Source organism: Monodelphis domestica, chromosome 4 (assembly GCF_027887165.1).
Source record: "Monodelphis domestica isolate mMonDom1 chromosome 4, mMonDom1.pri, whole genome shotgun sequence".
Classification (NCBI taxonomy): domain Eukaryota; kingdom Metazoa; phylum Chordata; class Mammalia; order Didelphimorphia; family Didelphidae; genus Monodelphis; species Monodelphis domestica.
In genome coordinates, this window is record NC_077230.1 from 247,078,542 (window position 1) to 247,099,291 (window position 20,750).

General features: G+C 37.8%; 1 protein-coding gene across 1 annotated transcript in view; it reads left to right on the forward strand.

Moving 5' to 3' along the window:
• Positions 1-6,280, forward strand: part of SLC35F2 (solute carrier family 35 member F2) — an 83,836-nt gene extending 77,556 nt beyond the window's left edge. The window contains exon 8 of the mRNA XM_007494884.3: positions 4,707-6,280. Within this exon, the coding sequence (XP_007494946.2) occupies positions 4,707-4,892 (186 nt within the window). The 3' untranslated portion in view covers positions 4,893-6,280. The remainder of the gene's footprint in view (positions 1-4,706) is intronic.
• The last annotated feature ends 14,470 nt before the right edge of the window (positions 6,281-20,750 follow it).

Genomic DNA, 20,750 nt, shown 5'->3' on the forward strand with positions numbered 1-20,750 from the left:
TGCTAGTTCTTCAAAAATTGCTGCGAGAGGGCAGCTCAGTGGCTCAATGGATTGAGAGCCAGGAGGTCCTGGGTTCAAACCTAACTTCCTAGCTGTGTGACTCTGGGCAAGTCACTCAATCTCCATTGCCTAGCCCTTACCACTCTTCTGCCTTGGAACCAATCTACAGTATTGATTCCAAGACACATGATAAGGGTTAAAATAAGGAATTACTCTGACTAAAAGATACATCATCCTTGTGATAAGCCTTTTCATAGTTAGCTAGGAGGGTCCTTAGATGACAAGAATAGTAGAAAGAACCAGCTTGGTGGTACAATAGTTAGAACCTGGACCTGGAATGGACCTGGAACCAGGAAGACCCAAATTCAAATCAGCCTCAGTCATTTATTAGCTTTATGACCCTGATTATGTCACTTGATCTCTATCAGCCTCAGTTTCCTCATTTCTAAAATGGGTTAATAATAACAACATCTACATGCAAGGTTGTTGTGAGGATCCAAAGAAAAAATATTTGTAAAGTGCTTTGGAAATCTTTTAAGGCATGTTAGATGGCTATTAAAGAGCTCAGGATTTGGTGTCAGAGGAACTCACTCTGAATTCAGGCTCTGTTATTTACTACCTTGGTCATATCACCTCCTCTTTAGGCTTCAGGTTCCTCATCTGAAAGTGAAGGGGATTGAATTCCATGCTCATTTCTAGCTCTAAATAAATCATTATAATCTTATGACCTGCTGCATGACTTCTAATTAGGTAGGATGCGCCAGAGTTTGTGCTTTTCAGCTTTTCAGCCATAGCCAGGGAGAAGCAAGGATCATCTCTCCCCTACCCTAAAGCCTTGGAATATGGTTCATGTGGAAGATAATATAGTTAGAGTCATGAAAACTAATTAACAATTTTAATGAACTTTAATTAATTAACATAGGATAATGGCTAGATAAGTGGGTAAGAATTGAGAGGAAAAATTTGTCTGAATGGTGACATTTTAAGAAGGGAGATAGCACAGTGCATTCAACTGCATAGTGTATCTTCTTCCATCCAGAGAATGAGGAAGTCTGGCTTCCACTCCCAGTTCTATCTAATTGTTTCTCATCTGTAAAATCAAGGATTGAATAAGATAACCTTCATACCTTCTGAATCTCAAAGTCTAGTCTCATAATGATAGTCTAAGGATTTTCCACAGACTGTCTCCCTGAGGATAATCAAGAGGTGATTCCTCATCCAAGTTTCTTTAAAAGAAATCATTTAAGAACAGATAAATTGTGGAGAAATGAACTCATCTGTGCCCTTGTTTACATTTTACTTTAGGCTGTGTGTTCATGGATCTCATCCTATATTGTAAAGTATTTTGAGGGATGAAACCAGATCTTCCCTAAATATTAACAGATTTCCTCAGAAATAATATGAGGGGGCAGCTAAGTGATTCAGTGAATAGAGAGCCATATCTGGAGATGAAAGGTCCTGGGTTCAAATTTGGCCTTAAGATACTTCCTGTGCTATATGACCCTGGGCAAGTAACTTAGTCCCCATTGCCTGGCCCTTACTGCTCTTTTGACATAGAACCAATGCATATCATTGATTATAAGAAAGAAGGTAAGTATTTAAGAAAAATATTACAGTGCCATAAATTTGCCCGTTTAAAATTATTATTAATGCTGATAATTTTCCTCATTGCTGGGTTCTTCATATTTTTTTTTAAAGGAGAGGAGTAGTGGGAAAAAACCCCAAATACATATCCATTTAAAGAGACTAAATAAGGCTCAGAACCCATCATTTTATAAAATATCAAAAGATATTATATTCTATCTACCTCAAGTCACCTTAAGAACTTGAGAGCTGAATTGAATTGGATTTCTAGGTTCCTGTTCTGATAATACATTTGTTCCCTTTTAGAGGGTTATCTCTTTGTAGACAGGATTGTGTCTGCGTTGGGGTAGGCTGTTCCAAGAATATAGCATTTCTACTTCAGTCAGGTTCTCTGTAGGTAGTGGGGTGCCAAGGAAAGAGTGCTGGATCTGAAATAAAGGATTTTTGTTCAAACCCTAGCTTTGCCTTTCTGCTACTTGACTCTCAGCAACTCATTTAACTTTTTGGGCCTCAATTTTCTTGTCTATAAATTTAGGGGAAAAAGTGACCTGTGTACCCTTTCAACTTAAATGCTTTAAAAATTTTTATTTTATTTTTATTGTCACAAAAAACACACTTCTATATATTGGTCATTGTTGTAAGAGCAAACTCATACATAACCAAAACCCCCAAATAAATACATAAACATGCTGATGTGAAAGATGACTCCAACAATTCTTTCTCTGGAGGTGGATAGCTTTCCTCATCATAAATCTTTCAGGATTATCCCAGATATCATTGCATTTCTGAGAGGAGCCAGTTTTCACAGATAATCATCATCCAATATTGCTGTTATTGTTTTAATGTTCTCACAGGTCTGCTTATTTTGCTCTGCATCACTTCCTGCAGATCTTTCCAGCTTTTTTCTGAAATCATTTTGCTTATCATTTCTTATTGTACAATAGTATTCCATTACCAATATGTATCACAGATTGTTCAGCCATTTCCCAATTGATGGATATCCCTTGAATTTGCAATTCTTTGCCACTGCAAAAAGAGCTGCTATAAGTTCTTTTGTACAATTAGGTCCTTTCCCCATTTTTATTATCTCTTTGGGATACAGACCTAGTAGTGGTATTACCAGATAAAAGGGTATGCACAGTTTTATAGCACTTTGGGCATAGTCCCAAATTGTCCTCCAGAATGATTGGATCAATTCACAACTCCACCAACAATGCATTGGTATCCCAATTTTGCCATGTGCCTTCTAACATATTGGCCAATCTGATAGGTGTGAAGTGGTACCTCAGTGTTGTTTTAATTTGCATTTATCTAATCAAGAAGGATCTAGAATATTTTTTCACATAATTATTGATGGCTTTGATTTCTTCAACTGAAAATTGCTTGTTCATATCCTCTGATCATTTGTCAATTGGGGAATGGCTTGTATTCTTATAAATTTGACTTAGTTCTCTGTAAATTTAAGAAATTAGACATTTACCAGAGACAATTGTTTTAAAAATTTCCTCCCCTAGTTTGTTGTTTCCCTTCTAATCCTGGTTATATTAGTTTTGTTCGTACAAAGGCCCTTTTGTTTAATAATCAGAATTATTCACTTTTTTATCTTATAATACTCTTTATCTATTGTTTGGTCATAAATTCTTCTCTTCTCCAAAGATTTACCAGGTAAACTATTCTGCATTCTCCTAATTTAGTTATGGTATCCCTCTTTATATCTAAATCATATATCCATCTTGACCTTATCTTTGTATAGGGTGTGAGATTGGTCTATACTTAGCTTCTGCCATACTGATTTTCTAATTTTCCTAGCTGTTTTTGTTAAATAGTGAATTCTTGTTCCAAAAGCTGGGATCTTTGGGTTTATCAAAACATTAGTCATCTTAGATCCTTGATGCACAAAAATAGATAGTAGCATTGCTGTGTAGTGTTTCTTCAGCCTATGGGTTCATTAGTGAACTCTGGGATGTTCTGCATCACATTAACTTGGTATACTGTGAATAGTCTAGATTTGGAAACAGGAGTGATCTGGGTTAAAATCCTGCCTCTGCTATTTATGAACTCAGTGACCATGGGAAGTAACTTCATTTTTTTGAGCCTAATTTTTCTAATCTGTCAAATGGGGATCTTCAGTACCCATCTTGCAAAATTGTTGTGTAGGGCATATGAGATCATGTAACTAAAAGGCTCTGAAGATCAGAAAATACTAAAAGTTTGGAGGAAGTGATATTTTGGCAAAAGTTCACATGGAAAATTATATTTAATATAAATAAGTCACAATGATTTAACAGTTTTTTAAATTTTATTTTTTATTACACATAAAAACAATTTTTGCAATTATTTTCTGACATTTTGCAAATCAGATCCCCTCCCTTCCTCTCTCCCTCTCCAGAAGATCAAAAATCTGATGTATGTTATACTAGTGCTTTCATGCAATACATATTTCCATATTCCCCATATCATGACTGAAGACACATATCACATATATAATAAAAAACTCATGAAGGAAATAAAGTGAAGGATGTGATCTACAATCAGATTCCAACAATTATTTCTTTGGCCATGGATAGTTTTTTTCTTTTAAAAATCATAAGTTGAGGCCAACTGGGTAACTCAGTGGATTGAAAGCCATGCTTAGAGATGGGTGGTCCTAGGTTCAAATCTGGCCTCAGACAATTCACAGCTGTGTGACCCTGGGCAAGTCACTTAACCCCCATTGCCTCACCCTTATTGCTTTTGTGCCTTGGAACCAATATAGAGTATTGATTCTAAGGTGGAAGGCAAAGGCTTTAAAATAAATAAATAAAGCAAAAAAATCATGAGTCCCTTGTAGTTATGCAATATATAACAGTTAAAGATTTGCAAAACATTTGTCACATTTGTCATCTTATTTTCATTTTCACAACTACTCCATAGGAAGTTGTTATTATTATTGTCATTGTCCAGATTAGGAAAATATGACAAAGAAAGGTTTTAACCTGACTTGCCCAGTGTTATCCAATTGGTAAGTGTTTGAGGTAGAATTTGTACTTGGATCTTTTGCCTCTATGCATAGTGTTACAGTGTGTCCTGTGACTTGACAATGAGCACAAACAGCAATCTAATGTCTCTTTTCTTCCTTCCAGTTTTCAGGGCTCTACATTCTCTCCTTCAGTGTCATCATGGTGGGCTTCATCTTATATTGTTCTACTCCTACACGAAATGCGGAACCATCCGAAAGCAATGTGCCTCAACTGACCAGCTATGGGTTTGATAATCTGGGGCTAAAGATTGAGGAGAACATCCAGGAACAGAACCCTGCACCCATGTAGTCAAAGAAGCTGTGGTGCAAATGGAGTGTGGTTAACCATCAGATAAACTGGGTGTCACCATCCTGGTAGAAAGTGGAACTCACTCATTGTGAAGCAACATTCTAAAATATCGATGAATTTGTCAAAATGTGAACATTGTGTCAATGTCTGCTTGGCTATGTTGTATAGAATTGTATAATATGAAACATTAAAAAAAAAAAGAAATCACTACTATTATATGGCAGAGGTGAGTCCTTAGAACATGACTGAATATGTATGATGACCAAGCCCATCAATGTCAGGACTGTAGATGGTAAGGCATCAAGTAGGAGAGAGCCGATATGAGGCTGGAAATGAAGGATAAAGGATGTTTATGGAGGAACTAGCTGGAAGTTAGAGATTAACCCTGGAATTGAAGTCAGGGGCTAGTTGGACAATCTAGTAGTCCAGTTTCTCTCATCCAGGTGCTTCTTATATTTCTTAGAAGAAAAATATCTATTCTGAGGATAGAGTGATCTAGCACCCACAAGTAAGGACAGTTAAGTGAATGCACTTGGTTGGAAAGTGTAATAAATGGGGGTGTAGTTGACAGATTCTGTCTATACCATTTACTAAACTAGGCACTTCATTGAATTCAGGAAAGCCTATCTCTCCTTTACTGTTGTAAAAAAAAATGGTTAAGGGGGTAGCTAGGTGACTCAGTGGATTCAGAGGCAGGCCTAGAGATGGGAGGTCCTGCATTCAAATTTGGCCTCAGATACTTCCTAGCTTCCTGACCCTGAGTAAGTCACTTAAACCCCATTGCCCAGCTCTTACCACTCTTCTGCCTTGGAACCAATAATACAATATTGATTCGAAGACAGAAGGTAAGGGTTTAAAAAATGGTTGACATGTTACCAAATACTTATAATGTGCTATAAGTTTTTTTATTTATAAAAGATGTATATACTATTAGTTACAATTATCAGAAAACCAGCTACTAATGTGTGTTCTACTTCAATCAAATCCAATATGCAAAAACTGTTTAAAATAAACAAATTAAGGGGCAAGCCCTTATAATATAGAATAATTCTTCTCTTCAAAAAATAATATATTGTTGGATTCCTTTAAGATAGCATGGTTCCCTACTACATTTAAAATATAATACAATTTCTAAAATTTTATTTTTACTCTCCCTTCCCCTCCCTAAGAATACATCCATTTTATAAAGTGAGGTATACTTCAATAGCAGTACTATTTGTGTAACAAGAGAAATCAGAATTGATTTAGAGATGATTTGAGAGAAATGATTTTTAATATTTTGAGTTATGGAAATTGGTTTTTCACTTAATTTTAAAATTTCACTAAAATTTCAATTATAAAAATGATGTCTCAATTACAACATTCCATTAAAACTTCTTCATAACCTTGTGGATTGTCATTTTGATTTACTTTTATATGGTTTAGATGGTTCTCCTAAGGATGTGATTATTAACTCTTAAGGTTTTATTATTTAGCCACTTTGATTGATCTGGAATCTCTTCCATACGAGGAGATCCTCTCCTGGTACAGGCTGCATTTTATCCATTTCTTATCAACTCATACCATTCTTGTCCAAGTTTTTACCCAATATGCTACAAGCCTTCCTTGGTTGCTTTTAATATTTCATTGATACCAATCCCATAGAGAAGCTGTCCCATTGTTTATTCTTGACTCTCTTCTTGTCCTCTCCCAGAGCCGACAATCGATTCAATCCAGATTATACATGTTTTATCATGCAAAACACATCTGTTATTTATTTTTGTAAGTGAATAATCTTATAGAACCCCAACCCCAAAACATATAGCCAGATAAACAAGTGATAAATCATGTTTTCAGCTGGATTTATACTCCAACAGTAATTTCTCTGGAGGTAGATAGCCTTCTTTTTCATAAAGTCCTCAGAATTGTCTTGGATCATTATATTGCTGTTAGTAACAAAGTCTATCACATTTAATTGTTATGCAGTATTGTAGTTATTGTATATAATGTTCTCCTGGTTTGGATTATTTCATTCTGCATCAGTTCTTTTAAGTCTTTCCAGTTCTTTCTGAAATCATCTTGTTTGTCATTCATCATTACAGCACAATAGTATTCCATCACCATCATATGCCATAATTTGTTCAGCCATTCCCCAACTGAGGGACAACCCTTTAGTTTCCAGTTCTTTGACACCACAAAAAAAGCTGCTATAAATCCTTTGTACAAGTAGATCCTTTCTCCTTTTTTATTATCTCTGAGATAAATACCTAGTGGTGGTATTACCGAATCAAAGGGTATGCACAGTTTTGTATCTCTTTGGGCATAGTTCCAAATTGCCTTCCGGAATGGTTTGATCAGTTCATAACTTCACCAACAATGCATTAGTGTCCCAATTTTTGCCACATTTCCAGCATTTACCACTTTCCTTTACTCTGTCATATTGGCCAGTCTGATAGGTGTGAGGTGGTACCTTAGTGTTGTTTTAATTTGCATTTATCTAATCAAGAAGGATCTAGAATATTTTTTCACATGATTATTGATGGCTTTGATTTCTTCAACTGAAAATTACTTGTTCATATCTTTTGACAATTGGGGAATAGCTTGTATTCTTATAAATTTGACTTAGTTCTCTATAAATTTGAAAAATTAGACTGTTGAGAAAGCTAGTTCATAAATTGAGTATTGTCCATATATTCATTTTAAATTAACGTGGGTAAAATATCACATTAATGTGCAATACCAATTTTATTTAAAAGGTGTTTTTATTTCATAAAACCCTACCTCCAACATCTGAGTTTGAAGAACCCTCAGTGTTCCTGCCCCAACACAACAACAGTTCTTAACCAGCGGAAATAGAGAACAGTAATAGCAGGAAAAATGAGTCTGTCTAGGGAAGGCAAAATGTTCATTCCATTTCTCTATTTGCATTTTAAAACTGAACTCAGTCAGGTGGGCACTGCTAAATGGCTTAAGTTCATCTTGTCAGGTGTTGGTTGTTCAATTTGGTTGATATTTTACTGGAGGAGTGGCATTCCCAGAGTATAACTGGTAACACAACTAGATGACAAAAGGTACAGAGACATGAAAAACAGCCAATGAGTGGACTGCCATAAAATGTTAGAGTCTAACCAAACTTTTTACACAGGAGGCTAGTTCACTGTCCCTCAGCCCATTGGAGGGCCAGACTATAAAAACCTAACCCTAACCCTAACCCTAATGCTAACCAGGCAGCAGTATACACAGTGCGGAATCTCCTTCCCCAGATCGCTACTCACCATGCTGACGTATGACATTGTGCAGCCACATAATCCTTTGCACGGCGCCTTGTTCTCAGAACAAGGTGCCACGCCACCACATACAGTGCTCCTCTCACTGACCACCAATGAAAGAGGTGCCCCTTCTGGCCATAGTTTGGGGACTCCTGTTTAGATATTTCTGTGGTACCCTGTGTGTATTATCTCATTTGGTCCTGCTACACATTTCCTGTACTCAGAGCACAGTCCTCCTAGCAACCTGAGTGTTTTTTGGACTTTCTCACAATAGTCCTAAGGAAGATCTGAGTTTGCATTCTTCTCAGCTACTTTATTAGTTGTGTCACCCTGGACAACTAAACTTCTTGGCCCCAGGTTCCTCATCTGTAAATGAGGACAATCCTACATCTCAGGTCATTATGTTGATCCAATGAGACAAGCTAAGTAAAGTACTCCACAGAAAAAAGTGCTCTATAAATGCTAGATGTTAATATTATTGTTATTCCAAATGGGGAATTTTGTGATCAGAGAGGGCAGAGCAGCATCCCTAAAATCCCTGAGCATGTAGTCATGTTAAGGTCTCCAGCTTTAAGTCTCTATGTTTCAAATTTAAATGGGCTGCCTAAAGACCCATCTTTTCAAGAAAACCAATAGTAGGAAGTGATGCCAAGCTTGAGATGGCAACTTGACTCCTGTGAGAGCTGATGAACAAGTGAATGTATTTTTTTTTAAATTTTGAACGTTATTTTATTTGGTCATTTCCAAGCATTATTCATTGGAGACAAAGATCATTTTCTTTTCTTCCCCCCTCCCCCCATAGTCAATGCGTGATTCCACTGGGTGTCGCGTGTGTTCTTGATTCGAACCCATTTCCTTGTTGTTTGTATTTGTATTAGGGTGTTCATTTAGAGTCTCTCCTCAATCATATCCCCTCAACCCCTGTAGTCAAGCAGTTGCTTTTCATCGGTGTTTTTACTCTCATAGTTTGTCCTCTGCTTGTTTTTCTCCTAGATAGTGTTTTTCTCCTAGATCCCTGCAGATTGTTCAGGGACATTGCATTGACAATAATGGAGAATTCCATTACGTTCGATTGTACCACAGTGCATCAGTCTCTGTGTACAATGTTTTCCTGGTTCTGCTCCTTTTGCTCTGCATCACTTCATGAATGTATTCTTAAAAGTAATATAGAGTCTTCCTCTGTAGGAAAGGCAAGGAAGAACTGGGCTATACCTTTAAGATACCTTACTACATTCTCAAGGAACCTTAGACTTGGAAGGAATCTCAGGAGCCATCTAATTCAACTCATACTAGATCAAGAATCCCCTCTGTAAAGGGGAAGCTCAATGGATTGAGAGCCAGGCCCAGAGATGGAAAGTCCTGAGTTCAAACCTGGCCTCAGATACTTTCTAGCTGTGTGATCCTGAACAAGTCACTTGACCCCCATTGCCTAGCCCTTAACCCTCTTCTGCCTTGGAACCAACATACAGTACTGATTCTAAGATGGAAGGCAAGGGTCTAAAAAAGAAAAAAAAAAGAATCCCCTCTGTGGCATTCCTTATAAATGTCCATCCATCCTTTGCTTGCAGACCTCCAAAGAGGAAGAACCCTCTAACTCCACAGGCAGCCCATTGCATCTTTGTATATCTTTCATGTAAGCCTCTCAGATCTTTGATGCGTCCACAGTGATAGTGCTCTTTTTTTGTCATCATTATGTTAATTTGTGCTTTCTGCATCAGCACTAAAACCATTTATTCATTTGGTTTCTGGCTTGGGATCCAAAAGATATCAATAAATCAGGGACACTCTGAGGACAGCCACTTAGCTGATTAAAAGGCTTAGGGATTTATGAGGAAATTGTGTAAATGCTGACACATGCAGTTTTCCAATAAACCATTTCAAGTTTTCTCAGAGGATGAGAAAGAAGTATATAAATAGCATGGCATGGGGATTGCAAGTCTTCGGGCCGGCAAAAATTTTATCTGTCAACACAAGACTGCTCGAGCATGATAGGTTGTTTCTTATCTTGTATGATCTGAGGGTCACTGGGAAGGCCATCTGTCTCCAAATTTCTTTTACTGATGTTTGACATTCAGTCTTTAACAAATTAATTCTTTTGCCCTCTATTGATTACATCTTTGTAGTTGAAACTACACATTAAAGCCTCCATTGTTTTCACCTACATTCAAAGATCTTTTTTGGGTTACTCATTACCTGCATGGTAAAAACGATACTTCTTAGATTCATCAGTTAGCATATTCAGAGCTGAAAGAACCTTGGAGATCATTTAGTTCAAACTTCTCATTTACAGAGGAGGAAACTGAAGATGTACCAGGTTAAGTGATTACCTAAGGCCACAGAGATAATAAGTGTTGGAAGATGGGATTTAACCTGAAGATTCTTGGCTGCAGATGCTCTTTTCTTTTTTCTGAAAATTTTATTTAATTAGTTAATTTAGAATATTTTCCCATGGTTACAAGATTCATGTTCTTTCCCTCCTTTCTTCCCATCCCCCTCCCATAGCCAACACAATTCCACTGGGTTTTACATGTGTCATTGATCAAGACGTATTTCCATATTATTGATATTTGCACTAGAGTGATCATTTAGAGTCTACATCCCCAATTGTATCCCCATCGACCCATGTGATCAGGAAGTTGTTTTTCTTTTGTGTTTCTGCTCCCACAGTTCTTCCTCTGAATGTGGATTGTGTTCTTTCTCTCTATGCTCTTTTCACTGCACTATGATGACTCAATATCTTTTGAGACTTTTCTGCAACCTATCTAGCTACATCTCCCATTACTTTGTATGTTTGTAAGTTCTAGAGGAAAGAACCAGAGGAACCAACTACACTAATTCCTCATTTTATGTATGAGAATATAGAGAGGAGATTGGACTATATCAGACAACAGCAAGTAGCAGAGCCTTCTAGTTTGCTGGAGGGTATCCCAGAGTGGAGCAACTGGGATGATGAAAGAAAGGCCTTTATCTATTCGAGAATCAAATAAAGGAATTAAACATGTTTAGCCTGGAGAAGAAAAGACTCAGGGATGATTGTCTTCAAATATTTGAAAGGCTGTCATATGGAAGAAGGATTAACTTTGTTCTATTTGGCGCTGGAACCATAACTAGGATCAATGGGTGGAGGTTACAAAGAGACATATTTGGGCTTGGGGCTAGGAAAAACTTCCTAACAATTTGAGCTTTTCCAAATGGAATGGGCTTCCTAGAGAGATGGTGGTTCACCTCCTTTGAGGTCTTCAAGTACAGTCTGGATTGAAATTTATCAGGTAATTTATGGTGGACATTCCTTTCATGTATGAGTAGGAATAGATGACTGCTGAACTGTGATAATCCTAGTTGTACTTGAACAAGGAGTCTCTGTACCTGTACATACTTATCAGGTCATCAGCTAGTTTTTTGTTTGTTTCTTTTTTAAAACCCTTACCTTCCATCTTGGAGTCAATACTGTGTATTGGCTCCAAGGCAGAAGAGTGGTAAGGACTAGGCAATGAGGGTCAAGTGACTTGCCCAGGGTCACACAGCTAGGAAGTGGCTGAGGCCAGATTTGAACCTAGGACCTCTCATCTCTAGGCCTGACTCTCAATCCACTGAGCTACCCAGCTGCCCCCTGTTTGTTTCTTTTTAACCCTTACCTTTTGTCCTAGAATTCATATTAGTATCCTTTCTAAGTTAGAAGAGTGGTAAGGGGTAGGCAATTGGGATTAAGTTACTTGCCCAGGGTCACACAGCTGGGAAGTGTATGAGGTTAGGTTTCAACCCAGGACCACCCATCTCTAGGCCTGGTTCTCAATCCACTGAACCATCCATCTCCCTATCAACTAGCTTTTAATTGAAGACCTTAATGAGGAATCCACCAACTTCTGAGGCAGCTGAATCTACTTTTGCATAGCTCTAAGTGTTAGGAAGTTTCCCCTAAAATCCAGCCTAAATTTAGTGCCTCTTTGCAACTCCCAGTCCTTGCTCCTACTTCCATCCTTTGAGGCCCAGAAGAACAAATCTAATCTCTTCCATATGGTCGACCTATAAAATGAAACATAAATAATGTATTTCTGTTATCTATTTTCCTTAAATCTTCTCTTCTCCAGGCTAGACCCATTCTAGTCCCTTCCAACTTGAGCCTTCTGACTCCAGATTCGACACTCCTTCCTCTCTTGTTAGGATAGTCAGTGTCTCTGCTTTCTTTTTCTTTATAGCATTCTACTTTGTTTTATATTTACCCCTTTACGTATCTTGCTTGTCCTACTATAATTTTAAACTTCCTGAAGTCAGTGACTATGTTGTTTCTATCTTTGTATCCTTAAACCCAGCACAGTGTCATATACATTTCAGGTGCTTAATTGGTTTTTGAGTTGAATGAAATTAAATGGGAGGAGGTGGCACCATCATGAAGTGCACCTTGAAATAAAGAAAGGGTATCTCCAAGGGCAAGAACCATTTCACTTTTGCCTTTCTTGTTTGCTATTATCATGTAGGCCCCATCGAAAGCAGAGGAATCTTGTTTGTGCCAGATGGAACAGGAGTACAGCTCCATCTTGGATAATTTATTCCTCAGGAAGATTCTTTTGGTAGCTATATAGAGGAAGGACTAGAGAGAGCAAAGAGTAGAAACAGGGAAACCAGTTAATAATAATAACGGCTAACATTTATGTGAGTTTAGGTGTCATAGTGAACAAAGCATCAGACTTGGGATCAGGACTACTCATCTCCCTCAGTTAAAATCTGGCCCCATATACAAGCTGTATGACCCTAGGGAAGTCACTTAAATCCCATTTGCCTCAGTTTTCTTATCAATAAAATGAGTTGGAAAAAAAGGAAATGGCAAACCATTCCATTGTCTTTACCAAGAAAACCCCAAATGGGGTCACACAAAGAGTTAGACATGACTAAAAAATGACCAAAAACAATATTTCTGTAGTGCTTTAAGGTTTGCAAAGCACTGCACATATTTTATCTCAGTAAATCTTCATGGTTATCTGAGAGGTAGGTATCATTACAGACTCCACTTTATAGATGTGTAAAACTGAGAGAGATTAAGTGATCTGTCCAAGGTACAGCTAGTACACGTCTGAGGACATCTTCCTTACTCCAAATCCCACAATAGCCACTACTTTAGGTTTCCATCCTATGTAAGACTTGGAAGCTACTGTACCAGTCCAGGAAAGAAGTGATGAGGATCTGAAATAGGGTGATGGCTATGTATATTTTAAGGTTAAAAATGAATATCCAATATTTCAAGTATTATGTTCTTATGAGAATTTATTAATTAATAACTTGAAGAAAAAGGAAAATGATAGCATTAGCAAAGAGAGAGCTGCTTGGACCACCAAAAACGGGATGAGAGCCAGGAGGAGAGTGCAAGAAGAAGAGAGCAAGAAGGCGGAGTTGCAGCAAACTTTTATGTACAATACGTAAGGATGCTATGTGGATGAAGGGAAAAGGATTTTCAGAGATAAAGTCCAAGGGTTCAAGGTTTCTAATTACACAATATAGAAAGAAGGGGATGGATGTGATTCCTTTTCCAAACTGGAAGATGAGTTCTACCCTCCTTATAGTATACAAAACATTCCAGGTCCAGAGAGAAAAATTTTGTCTTTTTGGGTCCCTAAGAGTAGATACTTGTTCCTCTTTATCCAGCCAAGCTCCCTTATATGTGTTATCTTCTCTTAACTTGAGGGGTATCGAGGTAGCACGGTAGAGAGAGTGCTAGACTAGGAGTTTGGAGGATCTGGGTTCAAATCTGACCTCAGACACTTCCTAGTTGTGTGACCCTGGGCAAGTAACTTAATCCCAATAGCTTAACCCTTGCTGCTCTTCTGTCTTAAAACGGATACTAAGAAGGTAAGGGTAATATATACCTATATATTATATGTATGTGTATATATGTATATATACATATGGGTATGTCAACTCAAGGGAAGAGACTATTTTTGCCTATTCTATTTGTATATTCCCAACCAAGGACAGTGTCTGGCACACAGAAAATGCTTAATAAATACTTTTAAATTTATTTAATAAATTAATTCATATGAACAAAGGGACTTGGGGAAAGCTTCCTAGCGGAAATGGAATTTAAGTTACTTATTGAAGAATAGAACAGAACTCAGCAGATGATTAGGGAGAGTGAACACATGATTAGGGAGAGGAACAGCATAAGCCAAGGAATGGAGATTTGTAGGAATATTTTCAGGAATCAATGAAGAGTCCAGTTTGACTGGAACAGAGCCTATATAGAAAGGAAAAAAATAATATGAGAAATCCGAAGAGGTAAGATGGTACCAATAAATGTAAGGCATTATCAGAGGTAGAGAAACATTTCTAGCATGCCTAAATGTCCGTTTTATAAATGTATGGTTTGTTGGACATATCATTAGAAGAGAATGATATTCAAATTTGGCCTCAGCTACTTCCCAACTATGTGATCCTGGGCAAATCACTTAACTTAATTGTGCTCTTCTGCCTTGGAAATGACACTTAGTATCCATTTTCAGACAGAAGGTAAGGTTTTTAAAAAAATATGTTTTGAGTTGTTTTTCCATTAGATGTGATGGAAACAAGTAATAGTATGTTGATGTTTGGGTTCTGACACTGAGAGAAAAAGTAGGGAGAGGGAGACAGGCAGAGGGGAAATACAAAGTAGGGCCAGACAGGGACCATGCATAAGCTCCATTTATTATAGATGTGAGAAAGATTTTTATAGAGAGTAGAGTGCTAAGCATTACATCATATTTAGGAGTCCTTTCTTTCCCATAGAATATTGTTTATGTAAAAGCATTACCCAAAACATTTCTAGGGCTCCTCTACAAACCCAAACAATCCCAGGGTCCATAGTTCATTCCCAGATATCCCAATTGCTGCTTGTGTAAATAGCTTTGCTGTAGCCTTCAGCAGAACACAGAGGCATCTCTGTGAAAATTATTTGTGGCTTCTTTCTTCCTGGGTCAGACACCAACATTTATTCATAACTCTTTTCTCACTGGGTCAGACCATAACATCTCTGACATTATCAATGGCACATTGAAAAGAGCAAAGGAGTAAAGGGACCTAGGTTCAAATACTTATTTCCATTATTTATTCCCAATATGGTCTAGTGAAGTCCCTTGACTTCCTTGGCCCAAATAAAGGAGATAGTAGACTAAATGTCCTTTAAACTCTCTTCTCTAGACCTGTGTATGACTCCATGATATGTGATAATTCATCCCCAAGCCCTCAGCCCCAGTTTGTTTTGTTGCTAATAATTTGAGTTTATATGATAAATGGCCAAGGTTAGGTGTAGGGTAATAAAATAAAATAAAACTAAATAGCTCATAAAAGGCTAAAACAGAAATTCATACATAGGTTTCTTAGTCCTAAAATATAATCAACTGAGTTAAGCAGTGATATTATATGCACATGTTGTGATTGTCTTGGTGTTATACTCTCTCTCAGTGGCAGGCCAGTATATTTCCTAGAAGTCTAAGGATACCACTAAAGGGCTAAAAATATCTTTCTCTAATGCTATTGAGCTTCCATTCTGGTGTGATTTCCTTTCCCTCTCCCCTTTGTCAGCCAGTTCCCAAGGTCTATTTAACCATGGAACAGGAATTAACTTTTACAATGGGATATTTACTTTTTAAGTTTTGGAAAGTTTTATATAATTAATTAATTTAGAATATTTTTCCATAGTTACAAGATTCTTGTTCTTTCCCTACCCTATTCCCACCTCCCTCCCATCACATGTGTCATTGATCAAGAACTATTTCCATATTATTAATATTTGCAGTAGGGTGATCATTTAGAGTCTACATCCCAAGTCATGTCCCCATTGACCCATGTGATCAAGCAATTGTTTTTCTTCTGTGCTTCTACTCCCACAGTTCTTTCTCTGGATGTGGATAGTGTTCTTTCTCATGAGTCCCTCAGAATTGTTCTGGGTCATTGCATTGCTGCTATTAGAGAAGTCCATTACATTCAATTGTATCACAGTGTATCAGTCTCTGTGTACAATGTTCTCCTGGTTCTGCTCCTCTCACTCTGTATCAATTCCTGGAGGTTGTTCCAATTCCCATGGAATTCCTTCAGTTCATTATTCCTTTGAGCACAATAGTATTCTATCACCAACATATACCACAATTTGTTCAGCTATTCCCCAATCAAAGGGCATCCCCTCATTTTCCAAATTTTTGCCACCACAAAGAGCGCAGCTTTGAATATTCTTGTACATGTCTTTTTCCTTATTATCTTTTTGGAATACAAACCTAGCAATGCAGTACAAACCCAAAGGGCAGGCAGTCTTTTGGCACCCTTTGGGCATAGTTCCAAATTGCCCTCCAGAATGGTTGAACCAATTCACAACTCCACCAGCAATGTATTAAAGAATATTTACTTTGTAAACATAGCAAGAACTGGAGTACAAGCATTTCTCCCAAACACCTCAGGGGCACACTCTCCCTATAGCACCTAGGTCTCTAGGAAGGGCACCTAGAATTAATGAAGGAGAGAACTAGACTCAATGAAGTTTCTTCAAGGTATTAATCCTTCCAAGTTCATATATAAAGGCTGCAGCCTGGCCAGATGGGATCTTGTCTCATCTTCCTCCAGGCCAGATCAAGACTCCTCCTTGCTCCTCAGGATATAAGGTCTAGATTGGCCCCATAAAGAAGCATAGACTCCACTTCCAGGCTTCCTAATTACAAAGAGATTTGAATGTCAAACAGAGAATCTTGTATTTGTTCCTGGAGGCAATGGGAAGCCACTAGTTTATTGATTAAGGGAGTGACATGATTGGACCCATGCTTTGGGGAAATCTCTTTAGTGGCTGAATGGGGAATGAATTGGAGTGGAGACAAACTTAGAGGTAGGCACACCCACCCTCAGGCTCTAGCAATCATCCAGGGGTGAGATGATGAGGGCTCCCCCCAGAATAGTGGCAGCTCAGAGGAGAGAAGTGATATATTTGAGATATGTAATAGTGAAATTGACAGGTGGTGGCAACATTTGAATATGGTGGGAGAGGAGGGAGAGATAAAGAGGAATCCAGAATGAATCCTGGGTTTTAAGTTTGAGAGACTTGGAGGGTGGAGTTGGCCTTTACAGTAAAAGGGAAAAGTTTAGTCCAAATGCCTAGGCAGAAATTTGCATGAATCTAGAAAAATGTTAATTTTATGTTAAAGGACCAGGAATCAGGAGCCTTGACTCTGCCACTAACAAGTTAATTGATTTTTGACAGAGATGTACCTCAAATTGCTACTTCTATGAAATGGAAATATTATCTACACTACTTATCTCAGATATGGGCCACAAGAAGAAAACAGAAAAAAAATGAAAGTGTTCTATTGAAAGATTGCTTTTAAAAGCATCCTTAGTCATCCATTATTCCTCAGAGAAAATCTTATTTTCTCCTCCTGATTTTTTAGAGCATTTGTGTGGATATATACATACATATATATATATATATATTTTTTTTTTTTTTTGCAGCATACTTTTTGTGTATACATTCTTTCCTTGTTGATATGCTTTGAGGTGTTTTTCCATTAGATGTGATGGAAGCAAGTGATGGTAGTTGAAAAGATCAATGGAGTAAAAGGACCTTGATTCAAATCCTGATTCAAATAGTTATTCCCATTATTTATTCTCAATATGATCTGGTCAAGCCTCTTAACCTCCTTGGCCCTGATAAAGGGGATGGATGGACCAGACCTTTTCTAGACCCATGACTCTGTGAAATGTGCCCCCAGTAAAAAATAAAAAAGAAAAGAAAGGATTATAAATGCTTTGAGAGTACAGAAGGCATTTTCTTTTTCTTTCTTATCATAATGCCTTGTAGACCTTACAAGGGCTTAATAAGTGATGTTGATTTGATTTGGATTGAATTGAATTGGGTACCAGGGAGTTTGCTATCTCTGATTTGGGTTCTTAGTACATTTCTTTCTTTCTTTTTTTTTAAACCCTTACCTTCCATCCAAGGCAGAAGAGTGGTAAGGCTAGGCAATGGGGGTTAAGTGACTTGTCCATGGTCACATAGCTGGGAAGTGTTTGAGGCCATATTTGAACCTAAGACCTCCCATCTCTAGGCCTGGCTCTCAATCCACTGAGCTACCCAGCTGCCCCTTTTTAGAACATTTCTAAAAAAGAAATTAATGTGCCTTTAGCTATGCCTTCTCAGTAATCCAAGTATGGTGAGATATTCTTTTTTTTTTCTGTACACATAGGTTCTTAGTTTCAAATTCTGGCCATTGTTCAAACTGACATTCTCCCATTCAGGCTGTGATTAGAAATGTCATTAAGCATAGCTAGTAGAGTTCTTTATTAAGCCTCCTGAGTGATGTATGCCTTACAACTAAAGGTTTTTCTTCTTTTTTTTTTTTTATCTGGGTGAACTAAAGTTCATAAATGGATTGAAGTTGATTGGATCTGACAGACCATCTCTTCTAGTGGAAATAAGAACATCTGAGCCAGTCAGAGACTGGCTATAGCAGCAGTAGAAGCTATGGTAGCATTGCTGTTATTGGGTGCTGTGAATCTTAAAAACTACTCAGACTGTACCTTAGAAGATTTTATTTAAACTATTGCCTTATTGTAACAATGGAAATACTTCGTCTAACAAGAACCAGGAATGTATTGGGAACTTTTAAAATTACTCCACCCTACTCAGACAATGCCTTAGGGGAAGATTGAAGTTGTAAACTCCTGATTGAACAATGAAAGTCCCCAACTCATACCTTATAGTAAAGCTAGTACCTTAAGCTAGGTCTATTTTTAGATCTAATACAAAAAGGTGTTAAGCACCTGTAAAGGTTAAATTAATTACAAAAAGGTCAAGTAACTTACAAAATGCAAGCTTAACAAAGAGGTGTGAAGTACTCAGAAGATATAATCTAACCAGAGAAGGTGAGAACCAAAGAAGGTGAGAACTAAGAATGGGCAGTCCTGGAAAAAAAGTGTCTACTGTGATTGGTAGACATGAAAATATAGGGGAGGTGACATAAGAGAAAATTTCTTTAAAAGGAAGGGGTAAAAAGTCAGTTGAAACAATTCAGTTTGGATTGGAAGTCAGTTCAGGCTAATTGGAGTTCAGGAGATTCAGTGTGGACTAGAGCTTGCTTGGAGATGGTCTTGTGGTGAGTAATAAAGACTGACTCATTCTCCCTTAGGCTCAGGGAAGCCATTTTGGCCTAGGCCTTTAACTACTGCTTGACTCAGCCTGAGCAAGAGCAGTTTAAATTAATTCTCTTTCTTTCTCTTTCTCTCTCTTTCCCTTAATTCCTTCTCTCTTTATTAATTAAAATCTCTATAATCCCCAGCTGACTTGGGTATTTTAATATTTGGGAATTTCCCATGGCAACCACTTATTTTAGATATTAAGTCAAAACATTAAAATTATCCTTACAGTTTTGGCATTTACAGTGCTCAGAGGCAGAGGGCTCTGGAGGCAGATGGTCCTAGCTGTATAAACTACTTCAGGCTATGATTGTAACACTACCTCCCTTGTTCCATTGTCAGTGAATAAGTAAAGCAGCAAAGTCCCTGCCCTCAAATGATGAAAGCACAAGATGACTTTTAATTGCATTGTGTTATCTTTTAACCTGTGTTTTTTTACCCTTTAAAAAATGTCTTCTAGTGTGGCTCAGTGAACTAAGATCCAGGCCCAGAGGTGGGAGGTCCTAGGTTCAAATCTGGTTTCAGATACTTCTTCTTTGTGTGACCATGGACAAGTCATTTAACCCCCATTGCCTAGCCCTTACCACTCTTATGCTTTGGGACCAATACCCAGTATTGGTTCTAAGATGGAAGGTAAGTACTAAAAAATGTCTTCCAAAGAGAGTTCTCCTTAATGAGAATGGAATAATTCTTATGTAATAGGTTTACATAATTCCAGTTGTAAGAATTGGGGATGTTTAATCTGAAAAGAGAAGACTCACAAGATATGTAATCACTATGATTAAACACTTGAAGAGCTGCCATGTGTAATAGTGATTAAACTGGTTCTGTCTGGCTCACAGGAATAGGACCAGGACAAGTGGGAAGACATGTAGAAGAAGCAATCTTGACCTGACATAAAGAAAATTTTATCAGTTCTAGCTGTACTAAGTATGGAGGCTCATACCTGTAATTCCTCCTGCTTAAAAAGCTGAGGTTGTCAGATCTCTTGAATGCAGAAATTCTGGGCTTATTGGGTTGTGTCAATTGGTCCAGTATTTGCACTGAGTATAGCATCAGTGTGCTTAAACCCAGGGAAATGTTTCTTAGAGGGAGGTGAGGGAAAGTTGGCCCAAGAGGAAATTGAGAAGGTCAAAGTTCTCATCCTGATCAGTAGTGGGGTTGGGCCCATGAGTAAGGAGCTTCTGTATTTATAGCCTGGTTGAAATGGAGAGACCCAGTTTTAAAACCACTACCACCACCACCACCACCACCATCACCACCACCACCACCAAGCTAACACTACCAAAACAACAACAGTTATGACTGCACAGAAGTGGACTAGAGGTGATAGTCTTCTTTCTTGAAGACCTTCAAGTAGAGCCAGGATGACCACTTGCCATTTATGTTGAGGAAAGACTCCATTTTAGTCATGAGATGGACGAGGTGGTTGCTGAGGTACCTTCCAATTTTCCAATTCTTTAATTAACTG